This window comes from Scyliorhinus canicula, chromosome 24, assembly GCF_902713615.1.
Source record: "Scyliorhinus canicula chromosome 24, sScyCan1.1, whole genome shotgun sequence".
Taxonomy (NCBI): Eukaryota; Metazoa; Chordata; class Chondrichthyes; order Carcharhiniformes; family Scyliorhinidae; genus Scyliorhinus; species Scyliorhinus canicula.
The window spans coordinates 3,262,967-3,278,452 of record NC_052169.1 but is presented as its reverse complement, the minus strand read 5'-3'; the positions used below and the strand labels follow the sequence as shown (position 1 = coordinate 3,278,452).

The 15,486-nt window shown below is 53.3% G+C and overlaps 2 protein-coding genes across 2 annotated transcripts in view; both read right to left on the bottom strand.

Moving 5' to 3' along the window:
* The window catches only part of LOC119956713 (ras GTPase-activating-like protein IQGAP1), a 117,615-nt gene extending 115,727 nt beyond the window's left edge, over positions 1-1,888 (bottom strand). Inside the window, exon 1 of the mRNA XM_038784050.1 lies at positions 1,718-1,888. Coding sequence (XP_038639978.1) covers positions 1,718-1,772 — 55 coding nt within the window. The 5' untranslated portion in view covers positions 1,773-1,888. The remainder of the gene's footprint in view (positions 1-1,717) is intronic.
* Positions 1,889-9,889: 8,001 nt separating this feature from the next.
* On the bottom strand, positions 9,890-14,440 carry senp8 (SUMO peptidase family member, NEDD8 specific). The gene is made up of 2 exons (XM_038784441.1): positions 14,316-14,440; positions 9,890-10,967 (listed from the first exon to the last, which is right to left on the bottom strand). Exon 2 carries the CDS (start codon positions 10,958-10,960, stop codon positions 10,325-10,327), a length of 636 nt encoding a protein of 211 aa, XP_038640369.1. The 5' UTR covers positions 10,961-10,967; positions 14,316-14,440; the 3' UTR covers positions 9,890-10,324.
* Between the last annotated feature and the right edge of the window lie 1,046 nt (positions 14,441-15,486).

Sequence of the window (15,486 nt, the reverse complement as noted above, 5' to 3'; positions counted from 1 at the left end):
CTCTCTGGTTAATCCTGGGATCTCTCTGGTTAATCCTGGGATCTCTCTGGTTAATCCTGGGATCTCTCTGGTTAATCCTGGGATCTCCCTGGTTAATCCTGGGATCTCTCTCTCTCTCTCTCTCTCTGGGTATAAACCAGATGTAAACGGAAGTTAGTTTCCCGCCATCAGCCTCGCCCAGCTCCCAGCGGGTCTGGATTAGTTATTGCTCCGAGTGAGGGAGAGCGGGAGGGAGAGCCGTATCCCCGCTACCCGGAGACACTCCCCCAGACACAGATACACCGCGGGGGGGGGGGGGGGAGGGGAGAAGCCCCCCAGACACACCGGGGGGGGGGGGGGGGGGTGGAAAGTTACAGAGAAGGGGGGGGGGTGGAAAGTTACAGAGAAGGGGGGGGGGGGGGGGGGTGGAAAGTTACGGGGTGGGGTTGAAGGATTAAGGCCGAGGCACTGATGCAATCTCCTCTCTGATGAGCAGCTCCCAGATTCCGGCCGGTTAAACATTTCCACAAACATCAAAAACCTAGCCCCACCCCACCCCCGGAAAACCACGCCCTTTGGGGGCCTTCAGATGCACAGCAAGATCCCAACATGTGGGGGCTGGAAAGCAGGAGACAAGGGAGGCTGGCTGTCAACTTGTTACAAACAAAAAAAGTTCCTCCCTAGTGTCTGGGTTACCCAGGTTACCCCCTCCCCAACACCCAGGTTACCCCCTCCCCAACACCCAGGTTACCCCCTCCCCAACACCCAGGTTACCCCCCCCCCCCCTCCCCAACACCCAGGTTACCCCCCCCCCTCCCCAACACCCAGGTTACCCCCCCTCCCCAACACCCAGGTTACCCCCCCCCTCCCCAACACCCAGGTTACCCCCTCCCCAACACCCAGGTTACCCCCTCCCCAACACCCAGGTTACCCCCTCCCCAACACCCAGGTCACCCCCCTCCCCAACACCCAGGTCACCCCCCTCCCCAACACCCAGGTCACCCCCCTCCCCAACCCCCAGGTCACCCCCCCCCCCAACACCCAGGTCACCCCCCTCCCCAACACCCAGGTCACCCCCCCCCCCTCCCCAACACCCAGGTCATCCCCCCCTCCCCAACACCCAGGTCATCCCCCCCTCCCCAACACCCAGGTCACCCCCCTCCCCAACACCCAGGTCACCCCCCTCCCCAACACCCAGGTCACCCCCCTCCCCAACACCCAGGTCACCCCCCTCCCCAACACCCAGGTCACCCCCCTCCCCAACACCCAGGTCACCCCCCTCCCCAACACCCAGGTCACCCCCCTCCCCAACACCCAGGTCACCCCCCCCTCCCCAACACCCAGGTCACCCCCCCCCCTCCCCAACACCCAGGTCATCCCCCCCTCCCCAACACCCAGGTCATCCCCCCCTCCCCAACACCCAGGTCACCCCCCTCCCCAACACCCAGGTCACCCCCCCTCCCCAAAACCCAGGTCACCCCCCTCCCCAACACCCAGGTCACCCCCCTCCCCAACACCCACGTTACCCCCCCCCCCCCCCCAGCTCAAAACCCACAGGACAAACTCAGGGGCAAGGCTCTCCCCAAACACACACTCCTCCTGCTAACTCTCCATGATAAAAAGCTGCTGAACAGTTTTGAAGATGAGCCTGGTTCCCCACCCCGGAACAAGTTGGCCTGGCTGCTGAGCTGCCTGTCCCAGGTGTGGCTGTTTCAGTGGGGAGGCTAGATGTACTTACAGCCATAGTGGGGTCTGACTGCTCCCAGCCCATCCGCTTCCTCTGATGTGGACATCCTCAACTGACTGCAGACCCCCACAAAGGACAGGGCGAGTGTCCGCTGGCGACCAGGGTGGCTGGCTGGCTGCACTCCTCTCTCTCTGCCTGTCTCTGCAGCGATCTCAGCGTTTCCTCCCTCCCTCTCACTCAGTTCTGGGTGAGGCTTCACTCTGATTTCCCCATCTTCACACTCCCTCTGTTGCTGCCTCTCTGTACTGCACCCATTCTGCTTTTACTGTCTCCCCCCCCCCCCCCCCCCCCCAGTGACTCAGGACAAATTGCGCCCTTCACTGCTCTCCAGATGGATTGCATTTCCATCCACTCCTGCCAAATCTGAGCAGAAAGTTGTGGGAAGTCCAGAGTTTTGAGCGAAAGGCCAAGGGGAAGGGAGGAGATCATTCAGCCCTCAGTCAGATTCAGATCGTGTTTTGTTTTGAATTTAGAGTATCGAATTATCCCCCCCCCCAATTAAAGAGCGTGGCTAACCCACCTACCCTGCACATAGAACATACAGTGCAAGAAGGAGGCCATTCGGCACATCAAGCCCTCACTTCCACCCTATCCCGTAACCCAATAACCGCTCCTAACCTTTTTGGACACTAAGGGCACTTTATCATGGCTAATCCACCTAACCTGCATGTCTTTGGACTGTGGGAGGAAACAAGAGTAGCCGGAGGAAACCCGGCACGGGGAGAATGTGCAGACGCCGTACAGATAGTGACCCAAGCTGGGAATCGAACCTGGGACCCTGGTGCTGTGAAGTGCTGGCCACAGTGCTATCGTGCTGCCCACATCTTTTTGGGCTGTGGGGGTGAGACCCACGCAGACACGGGGAGAATGTGCAAACTCCACACGGACAGTCACCCCGGGGGCTGGGATCGAACCCAGGTCCTCAGCGCCGTGAGGCAGCAGTGCTAATTATGTGCCGCCCTAAGAGGGATCTTGTTAAATTCTATCCGTACTGTACTGTAATCCCTGCCCATATCCTTGGCGGCCAGAAAAACTACGCGTCTCGGAATGAATTGTAATCTTGACGGACCACCGCACTGTTGGAGGTGCCATGGTGTGAACGGGGAGATCCTGTCTGTCTCCCAGGTGCCCATGGCATTATTTCAAAGATAACCACCCCCCCCCCCGTGTGTGTTAATATGTATCCCTCAAACAACATCTCTGAACCGGATGATCTGGTTGATAAGCCACTGCTGTTTACATTGCTGTGAGTACCTTTTGGCTGCTGTTTCCGACACTGCAGCAGGGCAACACTTCACAAAACAGCAATTCATTGGCTGTTCAGCATGGTGGGGTATCACGAGGTCCTTCAGGTGCTATATAAATGCATGTTCTTCTTTATTGCTATGAGCAATATATTTTTATTGTCCAATACTTTATTAAAACCTTGAGGATTTTAGTAGGGAGACCCATTGTGTGGGCTCTGGGTAATGTGATCTGGCACATTGACACTTTTAGAGTACCCCAATTATCTTTTTTTTTCCAATTAAGGGGCAATTTAGCCTGGCCAATCCACCTACCCTGCACATCTTTGGATTGTGGGGGGTGAGACCCACGCAGACACGGGGAGAATGTGCAAACTCCACACAGTGACCCAGAGCCGAGATCGAATCTGGGCCGTTGGTGCTGTGAGGCAGCAGGGCTAACCCACTGCGCAACCGTGCCGCCCGTGACACATAGATACTTTTGAAAGAAAATAATTCTTTCAGGGGATGTGGGTGTCCCTGGCAAGGCAGCATTTGCTGCCCACCCCTCATTGCCCTGGGTCTGGGTGATATCCTCGGCCATTTGAATGACAAGTCAAGAATCTGGAGTCACATCTCGGCCAGACCAGCCAAGAACAGTAGATTTCCTGCCCTAAAGGGCTAGATAAAACAGATAATCAATGATAGTTTGATGATCGCTGTCACTGAAATCAACTTTATTAATTTAATACAAATTCCACCAGCAGTAGGGCTCAGGATTACTAACCGAGTGACAGTTGTTGTTGGTGTATCTTCACACTCATATGCTGTTTCTTGACCCTTTGGGGAAAGCAGTGGAAAGATTTCTAAGCTGATTGTCACCTTATTGAACCGCATTGAACGCTCCTTCTGTAGCCAACAAGTTCTGGCGTTGGACTCGAACCCGGAGCTTTCGGACCAGGGGTTGGGGCCCTACCCACTGCTCAAGGTCTCCTGACCCCAGTGGTAGTACTGCCACTCACTCCACTGCCTCCCTTAAACTGATGATCATCGCAGTGAGATAAGATCAATAAATTGGTTTATTTGGCTTGCTTGATGTGCAGTTTTATCCATTTCCGATCACTCTTCACGTTGTAAAAGATAATAAATCGGCCTAAGTGATGTTGTGAGTCAGTCAGTCTCTCATTCTGTCAGACCCAAAATCTCCTGTAGACCTCATCCCGGAGAGGTGAAGATATTGGGGATAAACGGAGAGAGGAAACCAAATGTTTAATCTCCGCCCCTCGTTCTGCTCCTCCACCTTTACTGCTAATCCATTCTGAATTTATGACCCCTGCCACTTCTTTCTGTTACAGGTTGCCCCTTTTGTTTCGGTTTACTGTATTTTATTTATTTTTTAATTTAAGAGTACCCAATTTGTTTTCCAATTAAGAGGCAATTTAGCGTGGCCAATCCACCTACCCTGCACATCTTTGGGTTGTGGGGGTGAGACCCACACAGACACGGGGAGAATGTGTAAACTGCACACAGACAGTGACCCAGGGCCGGGATCGAACCCGGGTCCTTGGCGCCGTGAGGCAGCAGTGCTAACCGCTGCGCCACCGTGCCGCCCCCGGTTTACTATATTTTAAAGGGAGTTGCTTTGAGGTGAGTGATGGGTCAGAGTCGACTTCAGAGGGACTCTCTGTTCCCCGCCACCCTTGCTCTTGGGTAGAGGAGTCGTTTTGGGCTTGGGGGGGGTCAAGGTGGATTTATTTCAGGGGAATTTTATTTCGTTGTAGGAGAGTGTTTATTCCAAAAGATAAAAATCTGTAAAGATGAATTAATCAGTGCAAAGGGCTATTGATAACACGGACAATCCAATTCAACACATCAGGCTGCTCACTCCTCTCCCTTATCCACTGGTCTGATGATGATACCCTTGGTTGGCTTATTCAGTGGTCAGGACCCGTGTCAAACCAGATGACGTGTGAGGGAGAGGGCAGGGTAATCTTTTTCTTATTAAATTATATTATTAGTAATTCATATGGGCCACACATAAATCCCACCGGTTTGATAGCAGTGGCCGTATTGTCAGACTAATAATCTGGAGATGTGAAATCGAATCTCCCCATGGCAACTGGAGGTATTTAATTGAGTTAATTAAACAAATCTGGATTAAAATGTAATAGCGACCATGGAACGACTGGATTGTTGTTGAAATCCTGTTTGATTTGTTCATCCGGTTTAGGGAAGAAACCTTCCGTCCTCACCCCGTTCGGCCTCCACATGACTTCAGATCCACAACAATGTAATTGACCATTAACGACCTCTGCAGTGGCCCAAGAAGTCACTCAGAGTTGTGCCAGACCGCCTACCAGCTGGAGTGCAGCGGCTCAAGAAGGTGGCTCGTCGATATCTTCTCAAGGATAATCAGGCATGAGCAACAAATGCCGCCCTTGCCCGTGACGCACATATTCTATGAATGAATAAAAAAAAATAACGAATCCATGCTCTGATATCTGAGACTGATAGATCTTGGGATGGGATTTCCCGGCCCTGACGATATCCTCTCCCCCCCCCCTCACCCCGGTGCTGGGACGTGTGAACCATGTAGATTACCATCGAGCAGGACTGGAAGAACCTGGCAGCGGCCACTGAATGTTCCGGCGATAGGGCTTATTCACTCATAGGACAGCACCCCATCCAAACAGCCAGGCACACCGGAGTGTCAATTAGTGAATAAATCATTAAAAAATGTGAGTTGAAGTTGGTCAACATTGCCATAAGACCATAAGATATAGAAGCAGAATTAGGCCACTCGGCCCATCGAGTCTGCTCCGCCATTCAATCATGGCTGATATTTTTCTCATCCCCATTCTCCTGCCTTCTCCCCATAACCCCTGATTAATCAAGAACCTATCTATCTCTGTCTTAAAGACACTCAGTGATTTAGCCTCCACAGCCTTCTGCGGCAAAGAGTTCCACAGATTCACCCACCCTCTGGCTGAAGAAATTCCTCCTCATCTCTATTTAAAGGATTGTCCCTTTAGTCTGAGATTGTGTCCTCTGCTTCTAGTTTTTCCTACAGGTGGAAACATCCTCCCCATGTTCACTCTATCCTAGCCTCTCAGTATCCTCTAAGTTTCAATAAGAGCCCCCTCATCCTTCTAAACTCCAACGAGTACATACCCAGAGTCCTCAACCTCTCCTATGGACTGCTCCTCATTCCACGCATCATTCTTGTGAACCTCCTCTGGACTCTTTCCAAGGCCAGAACATCCTTCCATTTTTTAAAAATTTAGTGCACCCAATCCTTTTTTTCCAATTAAGGGCAATTTGGCACGGCCAATTCATCTACCCTGCACATCTTTGGGTTGTGGGAGGTGAGACGACCCACACAAACATGGGGAGAATGTGCAAACTCTACACGGACAGTGACCCGGGGCCAGGATTGAACCCAGGTCCTCGGTGCCGTGAGGCAGCAGTGCTAACCACTGCGCCACCGTGCTGCCCCCAGAATATCTTTTCTTAGATACGGGGCCCAAAACTGCTCACAATACTCCAAGTGGGGTCTGACCAGAGCCTTGTGCAGCCTCAGAAGTACATCCCTGCTCTTGTATTCTAGCCCTCTCGACATGAATGTTAACATTGCATTTGCCTTCCTAACTGCCGACCGAACCTGCATGTTAACCTGAAGAGAATTTGGAACTAGAATCTTGAATGTGCCAAAGCACATGGCTACGGGTGATTCGGAAACTCCCTTGCTACCAAAGTCAGGACTTCCACGATGCAAGTTAAACACACCAAACACATGTTGGGACGTTTTCTCCTAACCCACGGTGTCCCTTCTCTGTTTACATCTGTGAGATATTCAGAACTGCTCAGCTGGTCAACAGCTAGAGCAGCTATTCACTGGTTGTGGCTGTGATTCACGCAATCACTCTCACCGCTGAGTTCAAGTCTCACACCAGTGAAATAAAAAAGATCAAGGCTAATAAGATATGAAGTACGAGATGCAGCAGATTCCACAGCAATATTTCAAAGAAGAGCAGGTGTTCTCCAAAAATCTGGTTAAAATCTGTCTCTGAGTCAATTTCACACCAATTATCAGGTATTGTCACATGTCTGCCTCACGGCGCTGAGGTCCCGGGTTCGATCCCGGCTCTGGGTCACTGTCCGTGTGGAGTTTGCACATTCTCCCCGTGTCTGCGTGGGTTTCACCCCCACAACCCAAAGATGTGCAGGGTAGGTGGGTTGGCCACGCTAAATTGCCCCTTAAGTGGAAAAAATTAATTGGGTATTCTAAATTAAAAAAAAAGGTAGTGTCACATGTCTGTTGGTGGGAGTTTTCTGTGTGCAAATTGGGTCCTGGACTTACTCAAATACTTTAAAATTTAACGTACCCAATTATTTTTTCCAATTGAGGGTCAACTTACTGTGGCCAATCCATCTACCCTGCACATCTTTGGGTTGTGGGGGTGAGACCCATGCAGACACGGGGAGAATGTGCAAACCCGGGATCGTACCCAGGTCCTCAGCGGCGTGAGGCAGCAGTGCTAACCACTGCGCCGCCGTGCTGCCCCAGAATTCCCTTCTCCACCACTCTCTCCTCCTTCAAGACAGTATTTAAATCTACCTGTTTGGCCAAGCGTTTGATCACCTGCTGAATTGGGCGCCATGTCATATTTGTCTCACAAAGCATCTTGTAGGAGATTGTATTGCTTGAAAGGTGCTATTTAAATAAAGTTGCAGTTGTTGTTGTAAAATGACAAACTGAAGAGGACTGAATGATCTGGTGGACAGCTCCTCCCTGTGGTTCTGTTTAGTGATGCATCAGGTACCTGGGCACAGCAGTCATTTTCTGCCTTTGGTTGCCATCTACTGATGGAAGTCAGTGCAATGGTCCCTGCAATCTGCTGACACTTTGGCTCGTTTTCACTTACCCCACACATAACATAGAAGCTGCAACATGTAAAAGAGGCCATTTAAGCCAATCAGTCCATGTCAGCTTTCACTCTCCGCGTGATCAAGGAAACCTTCAGACATTTACCTGGGATTCCAAGTTCCCGTGTTCCTGCATTCACCTAACCAGTCGGATTGCAAATTTTTCTATCTCAACTACTAATCTGGGAGTGAATTTGACAGCCTCACAAGTCTTTGCGTGGAGAAGAATCTCTTGCTCTAAATCTCTTACATTTTCACTTTCGATCAAAGACCTGTTTTAGATCCCTGATGGACCAGAGAGACTGCTTCTATCTTCCATGTATTTACATAATACTACCCATAATACTTATAATCGTACCTCCCCTCATCTGTGTTGTGTGAAGAGTAAATTCACCACTAAGAATTGTCACTTGGATGTGGAGCTGAGGAAGGCCAGTGTCTGTGGGGGAAGTTTAATCTTGGTTTGCATTGAAGTGACGTTTTTGCTTTGAGATTTGTTTCATCGGGGGATGTAATGGCACTTTGGTTACAAAGTGTGAGAAAAGCAAATGACGCTGCCTTACCCTCACATGAAATTATCTGTAAACCTTAAGAGTGGCTGATTTTATTGACTCGGCCCAGCTACAAGCAGGCCTCTGATTCCAATCCGAAATTTCCTTTTTTTAAAATAAATTTAGAGTAGCCAATTCATTTTTTCCAATTTAAGGGGCAATTTAGCGTGGCCATTCCACCACCCCTGCACATTTTTTTTTGGGGTTGTGGGGGGCGAAACCCACGCAGACACGGGGAGAATGTGCAAACTCCACACGGACAGTGACCCAGAGCCGGGATCGAGCCTGGGAACTCGGCGCCGTGAGGCAGCAGGGCTAACCCACTGCGCCACCCTGTTGCCCCCAATCTGAAATTTCCAAGCCTGCAGCTCAATACTAGAAACCTGCACTCATCGCACATCACTGTGATTGAAACACAAATCACCCATTTTCACCACGATTTAACTATGGCTGCGACCCCGAAACAGCCTGGTCCTTCCTCTCGGACGGACAGCTGTCCTTTTGGTGCAGGGCAGCGTAGCTGATGGCTCCGTTGGTAAATGCGCTGCTCTGTGAGCCGCACGAACAGGAAGATTTCAGGGTTTTAGAAAAAAAATCATTCACTGGCGGTGGCTATTCTTTGGCAAGGCTGGCATTTATTGCCCGACAGGTGTACGAAAGCACTGAGGAGAAAGTCTGTACAGGAAAAATAAAGTCAACATCACAGGGTGTGCTGACCTTGGAAAGGGTCCAGAGGAGGTTCACAAGAATGATCCCTGGAATGAAGAACTTGTCGTATGAGGAAGGGTTGAGGACTCTGGGTCGGTACTGGTTGGAGTTTAGAGGGATGAGGGGGGGATCTTATTGAAACTTACAGGATACTCTGAGGCCTGGATAGAGTGGACGTGGAGAGGACTAGAACTTGAGGGCACAGCCTCAGACTAAAGGGACAATTCTTTAAAACACTGATGAGGAGGAATTTCTTCAGCCAGCGGGTGATGAATCTGTGGAACTCTTTGCCGCAGAAGGCTGTGGAGGCTAAATCACGCAATGTCTTTAAGCAGAGATAGATTGGGTTTTGATCAATAAGGGGATCATGGGTTATGGGGAGAAGGCAGGAGAATGGGGATGAGAAAAATATCAGACATGATTGAATGGGGGAGCAGGCTCGATGGGCTGAATGGCCTAATTCTGCTGCTATGTCTTATGGTTTAAAAGTAGAGAGAAAGTTTGGTAAATCAGGAAACAACCAGATGACACCAAGTTTTGGGTTTTAAAAGCTTGACGATTGAAAGGTTTGGATTTCCAAGGGAAATGTAAAGGCCCTGGGAAGAAATGAGTGAGTACTGGGGATGACTGCGAAGGGAGGCTATTTCAAAACAATGATTGCAATACTGCCGTTAACTCAGTTTCTATTCTGATGTTAGTAAAACAAAGTTTAGATTCCAATAAACATATAAAGAAGGAGCAATGAACAGAACAAGTTGTTTCACTTGAGTATAATTCAGTCACAGATGAGCGGAAGAGGTGCACAGCACCATAACACTTTGTCAAATAACAGGATACTTGTTTGAAATGTACTGTGGCGAATATGATGCTGTTAATTCGATCATCCTCTTCCCCAATGAACCGAGCAGCACAGAAGACCTGGATCAAATTGTTTTATGTAAGGCGTTATGGTATGTTCTAGAAGAAGTACTTCCATGAACTTAGCTCCGTGCTGTATCAACAAAGAAGGCCCGGAGAAAGTGGGAGGCTTAGGGGAAATGAGATTCCCCAGTATTCTTCCAGGTGACGTGTCTCCCAACATGCAAAGGTGATTCATTCTTTAATAAAACTAAAGGTCTATGTTGTCACAGCCAGCTAACTCATCCTGAAATCAAGGTACAGATTTACTCAAGGAAGACACAATGAGGTAATCATTTCCTTGACAAATGTTCAATTAGTCTTTTCCAGCTGACTCTCTTCTGGGTAATGTAGGCTGGGGTGACGACCAGCACTGGTGGCCTGTGGTCCCTCCTGAGGTACTGCTCGCAAAGAGCCTCTGTATTGCACACCACATACATCCCGCAATCGTAGCTGTTCTTCTGGACTGGCGCTGACTCCTCAACGAAGGGCACTTCGGATTTGGTTCCCAGGAAGTGTTGCAGCTTCCTGGCTATCTGCCGGGCATGGCTTGCATTCATATTGCTGCAGGAATCATAGTGGCTGAAGCAGTTCATATCTCTGTTGTAGAACAGCAAGCTCCAGTGGGACCCACCAGCTGCCTGTACAGAGTTGTCATTGACCGCGAGGAAGACCAAGCTTTTCTGTGGCAGCTCCAGCGGCTCTAGAAAGATGGCCAGCTCCTCCTGGCTGGCCATGCACTTGATAAACTGGGTAACCTCTGGGCTGATGAAGCAGGAGCTGTCCAACAGCTCCTTGTACTGCTCATTGGCAAAGTACTCAAAAGCAAACGCTATGATGTGGTCATTGAGCCAGTTGGGTGGGTTGAGGAGTGAGAGATCGGATCGTCGCACTAAACTGTCATGGTAGCTGAGGATCACAGGATCCATGCTGTCCCTGCAAACAAAGAAGGCACTTTAGGCACAAAAGCAAAATGCTGCGGATGCTGGAAGTCTGAAAGAGAAGCAGAAAAGGCTGGAAGTATTCACCAACAGTGGAGAGAGAAACTGAGTTAAAGTTTCGGATCTGGGTGATCCTTTGTTAGAAATAGGACAAGTTAGAAGTGTACTAGGTTTTGGGCGAGTGAAAGGGCGGAGACTGGGAAGAAGAACAAAGGGTGGCAATTGAGGGTCGTGGCTCCGGTGCAGTAATGGGGGAGCGCAGCACCATCAGAGGAATTCCACTCTCAGCTGCACACATCCTGAATCAGAACTAGATTGCCGTTTCCCGCCCCAGGCAATAGTCTGAAATTTAACCAGTCTGTTTGCAACTTTGATGCCACATCTGATTTGTGCAGTTATGCAGATTGTCATACTCCAGCTCTGCAGCATCCCTCAACTTTGCCTCTCTGTCAGCTCATGTGCTGCTAAAACTCTCATCCACAACTTTGTTACCTCGGGGTCTGACAATCCCAGAACACTCCTGGCTAGTCTCCCACATTCTGTACAGTGTAAAATCGAGGTCATCTAAAACTCTGCAGCCCGTGTCTTTGCAGCTAGTCCCGTTCCCTATCACCCCTGTGCTCGCTGACTTTCACTAGCTCCTGGTCATAATAATCTTTATTAGTGTCACAGGTAGGCTTAACTAACACTGCAATGAAGTTACTGTGAAAAGCCCCCAGTTGCCACGCTCTGGCACCTGTTCGGGAACTCGGAGGGAGAATTCAGAATGTCCAATTCACATCTGTCGGGACTTGAGGAAACCGGAGCCCCCGGAGGAAGCCCACGCAGACACGGGGAGAATGTGCAGACTCCGAACAGACAGTTACCCAAGCCGGGAATCAAACCCGGGTCCCTGGTGCTGTGGAGTAATATTGCTAACCACTGTGCTACTGTGCCGCCCACTCGTAACCTCGCCCCTCATGATCTCTCTAATCTCCTCCAGCCCCACAACTCTGAGATATCTCTGATTCTGTTCTCTTGTACATCCCCTGTCATAATTGTTCCACCATTGGTGGCTGTGCTTTCAGTTTCTTGAGCTCCAAGTGCTGGAATCCCCCCCCCCCCCCCCCCCTAAACCTCGCTGCCTCCCTTTCCCTCTTTCAGACAATTCTCGAAACCTCTCACCATGACTAAGGTCATCTGATTTAATTTCCCCTTAAGTGGCCCAGTATCTTTGTTTGATAATGCTCCTGTGAAGAGCCTTAGGACATTTCATTACATGAGGCACCATGCAAGTATGCTGTTGTTGTTATTGCTTCACTGTCTCTGCGTCATCAACTTCACCAGGGCAATTAGGGATGGACAATAAATGCTGGCCTAGCCAGCAACACTCATGTCCTATGAATGAACAAAAAAATGTCCTTCCGGAAAGTCACTATTGAATCTGCTTTCACCATCCTTTTTGGCAGAACATTCTACTTACTTATCAAAACCATGACAGCTCAGTGACAGGTAGCACAGCCCCGCCCCCTGCACTGATTGACAGCTCAGTGACAGGTAGCACAGCCCCACCCCCTGCACTGATTGACAGCTCAGTGACAGGCTGCACAGCCCCGCCCCCTGCACTGATTGACAGCTCAGTGACAGGTAGCACAGCCCCGCCCCCTGCACTGATTGACAGCTCAGTGACAGGTAACACAGCCCCGCCCCCTGCACTGATTGACAGCTCAGTGACAGGTAGCACAGCTCCGCCCCCTGCACTGATTGACAGCTCAGTGACAGGTAGCACAGCCCCGCCCCCTGCACTGATTGACAGCTCAGTGACAGGTATAACAGCCCCGCCCCCTGCACTGATTGACAGCTGTGTCAGACAACACAGCCCTGCCCCCTGCACTGATTGACAGCTCAGTGACAGGTAGCACAGCCCCGCCCCCTGCCCTGATTGACAGCTCAGTGACAGGTAGCACAGCCCCGCCCCCTGCACTGATTGACAGCTCAGTGACAGGTAGCACAGCCCGCCCCCTGCACTGATTGACAGCTCAGTGACAGGTAGCACAGCCCCGCCCCCTGCCCTGATTGACAGCTCAGTGACAGGTAGCACAGCCCTGCCCCCTGCACTGAATGACAGCTGTGACAGACAACACAGCCCCACCTCCTGCCCTGATTGACAGTCGCAGAGCCCCGCCCCTTCACTGATTGTCTCGCACAGCCCCGCTCCTGCCCTGATTGACAGGCTGCACAGCCCCGCCCCTGCACTGATTGGGTCGCAGATCCGCCCCTGCCCTGATTGACAGCTCAGTGACAGGCCGCACCGCCCGCCCCCTGCCCTGATTGACAGGCTGCACAGCCCCGCCCCTGCACTGATTGGGTCGCAGATCCGCCCCTGCCCTGATTGACAGCTCAGTGACAGGCCGCACCGCCCGCCCCCTGCCCTGATTGACAGGCTGCACAGCCCCGCCCCTGCACTGATTGGGTCGCAGATCCGCCCCCGGCCCTGATTGACAGCTCAGTGACAGGCCGCACCGCCCGCCCCCTGCCCTGATTGACAGGCTGCACGGCCCGCCCCTGCCCTGATTGACAGGCTGCACAGCCCCGCCCCCTGCCCTGATTGACAGCTGAACAGCCCCGCCCCCTGATTGACAGCTGTGCCAGGCTGCAGAGCCCCGCCCCTGATTGACAGGCTGCACAGCCCCGCCCCATGCCGATTGACAGCTGAACAGCCCCGCCCCCTGCCCTGATTGACATGCTGTACAGCCCCGCCCCCTGCCCTGATTGACAGCTGAACAGCCCCGCCCCATGTCCTGACTGACAGCTGAACAGCCCCGCCCCATGTCCTGACTGACAGCTGAACAGCCCCGCCCCATGTCCTGACTGACAGCTGAACAGCCCCGCCCCCTGCCCTGATTGACAGCTGAACAGCCCCGCCCCCTGCCCTGATTGACAGCTGAACAGCCCCGCCCCCTGCCCTGATTGACAGCTGAACAGCCCCGCCCCCTGCCCTGATTGACAGCTGCACAGCCCCGCCCCATGTCCTGACTGACAGCTGAACAGCCCCGCCCCATGTCCTGACTGACAGCTGAACAGCCCCGCCCCCTGCCCTGATTGACAGCTGAACAGCCCCGCCCCCTGCCCTGATTGACAGCTGAACAGCCCCGCCCCTGCCCTGACTGACAGCTGAACAGCCCCGCCCCTGCCTTGATTGACAGCTCTGCCAGGCTGCAGAGTCCCGCCCCGGAGTGATTGATGGACAGCTAACCGTCAAACCGGCCGCCGAAGAAGCTGCCGCAAATTCCCCGCCAATCATTGGCCAGGCCAACACTGAACAAGTCAGGCAGCAAACCCCCGCGCCGCCGGTGGATTTTACCTGACGGGCTGTGGCCGCCCCTCCTGACCGGGCCGCAGGCTCCGCGCGGCGCCAAGACGCTGAGCCGCCTCCTCACGTTGGCGCGCGCGCTGCAGACAACCGCCCGGTGTCGGGGGAGGGGCTTGGCTCGGGGGAGGGGCTTGGCACGCGGGGAGGGGCTTGGCCCCGGGGGGAGGGGCTTGGCCCCGGGGGAGGGGCTTGGCACGCGGGGAGGGGCTTGGCACGCGGGGAGGGGCTTGGCCCCGGGGGGGGGAGGGCTTGGCCCCGGGGGGGGGGGCTTGGCACGCGGGGAGGAGCTTGGCCCCGGGGGAGGGGCTTGACCCAGGGGGAGGGCTGGCCCCGGGGGGGGAGGGGCTTGGCCCCGGGGGGAGGGCTTGGCCCCGGGGGGGGAGGGGACTGGCCCAGGGGGGAGGGCTTGGCCCAGGGGGGAGGGCTTGGCCCCGGGGGAGGGGCTCGGCCCCGGGGGGAGGGGCTCGGGCACGCGGGGAGGGGCTTGACCCCGGGGGAGGGCTTGGCCCCGGGGGGGGGAGGGGACTGGCCCATGGGGGAGGGCTTGGCCCCGGGGGGGGGAGGGGGCTGGCCCAGGGGGGAGGGCTCGGCCCCGGGGGAGGGGCTTGGCCCCGGGGGAGGGGCTTGGCCCCGGGGGGAGGGCTTGGCCCCGGGGGAGGGGCTTGGCACGCGGGGAGGGGCTTGGCCCAGGGGGAGGGCCGACCCGGGGGGAGGGGCTTGGCATCGAGGGGGCGGGGCTTGGCATCGAGGGGAAGGGGGGAGGAGGAGAGGTGGAGGAAATGTGAAAACAGTCCAAAGATGTGCAGATTAGGTGGATTGTCCATAAATTGCCCTTAGTGGGTGGGGTTACTGGGTTATGGGGATAGGGTGGAGGTGTTGACCTTGGGTAGGGTGCTTTCCAAGAGCCGGTGCAGACTCGATGGCCCGAATGGCCTCCTCCTGCACTGTAAATTCTATAAAGTGGAGGAGAGGTGGAGGAAAGTTGGATGGAAAGGTGGAGGGAGAGGTGGAGGAAAAGGTGGAGGAAACGGTGGAGGAAACGGTGGAGGAAAGGTGGCTCCACCTTTCCTCCACACCTTTCCTCCACATTTTCCTCCACCTTTCCTCCACACCTTTCCTCCACCTTTCCTACATCTTTCCTACACCGTTCCTCCACACCTTT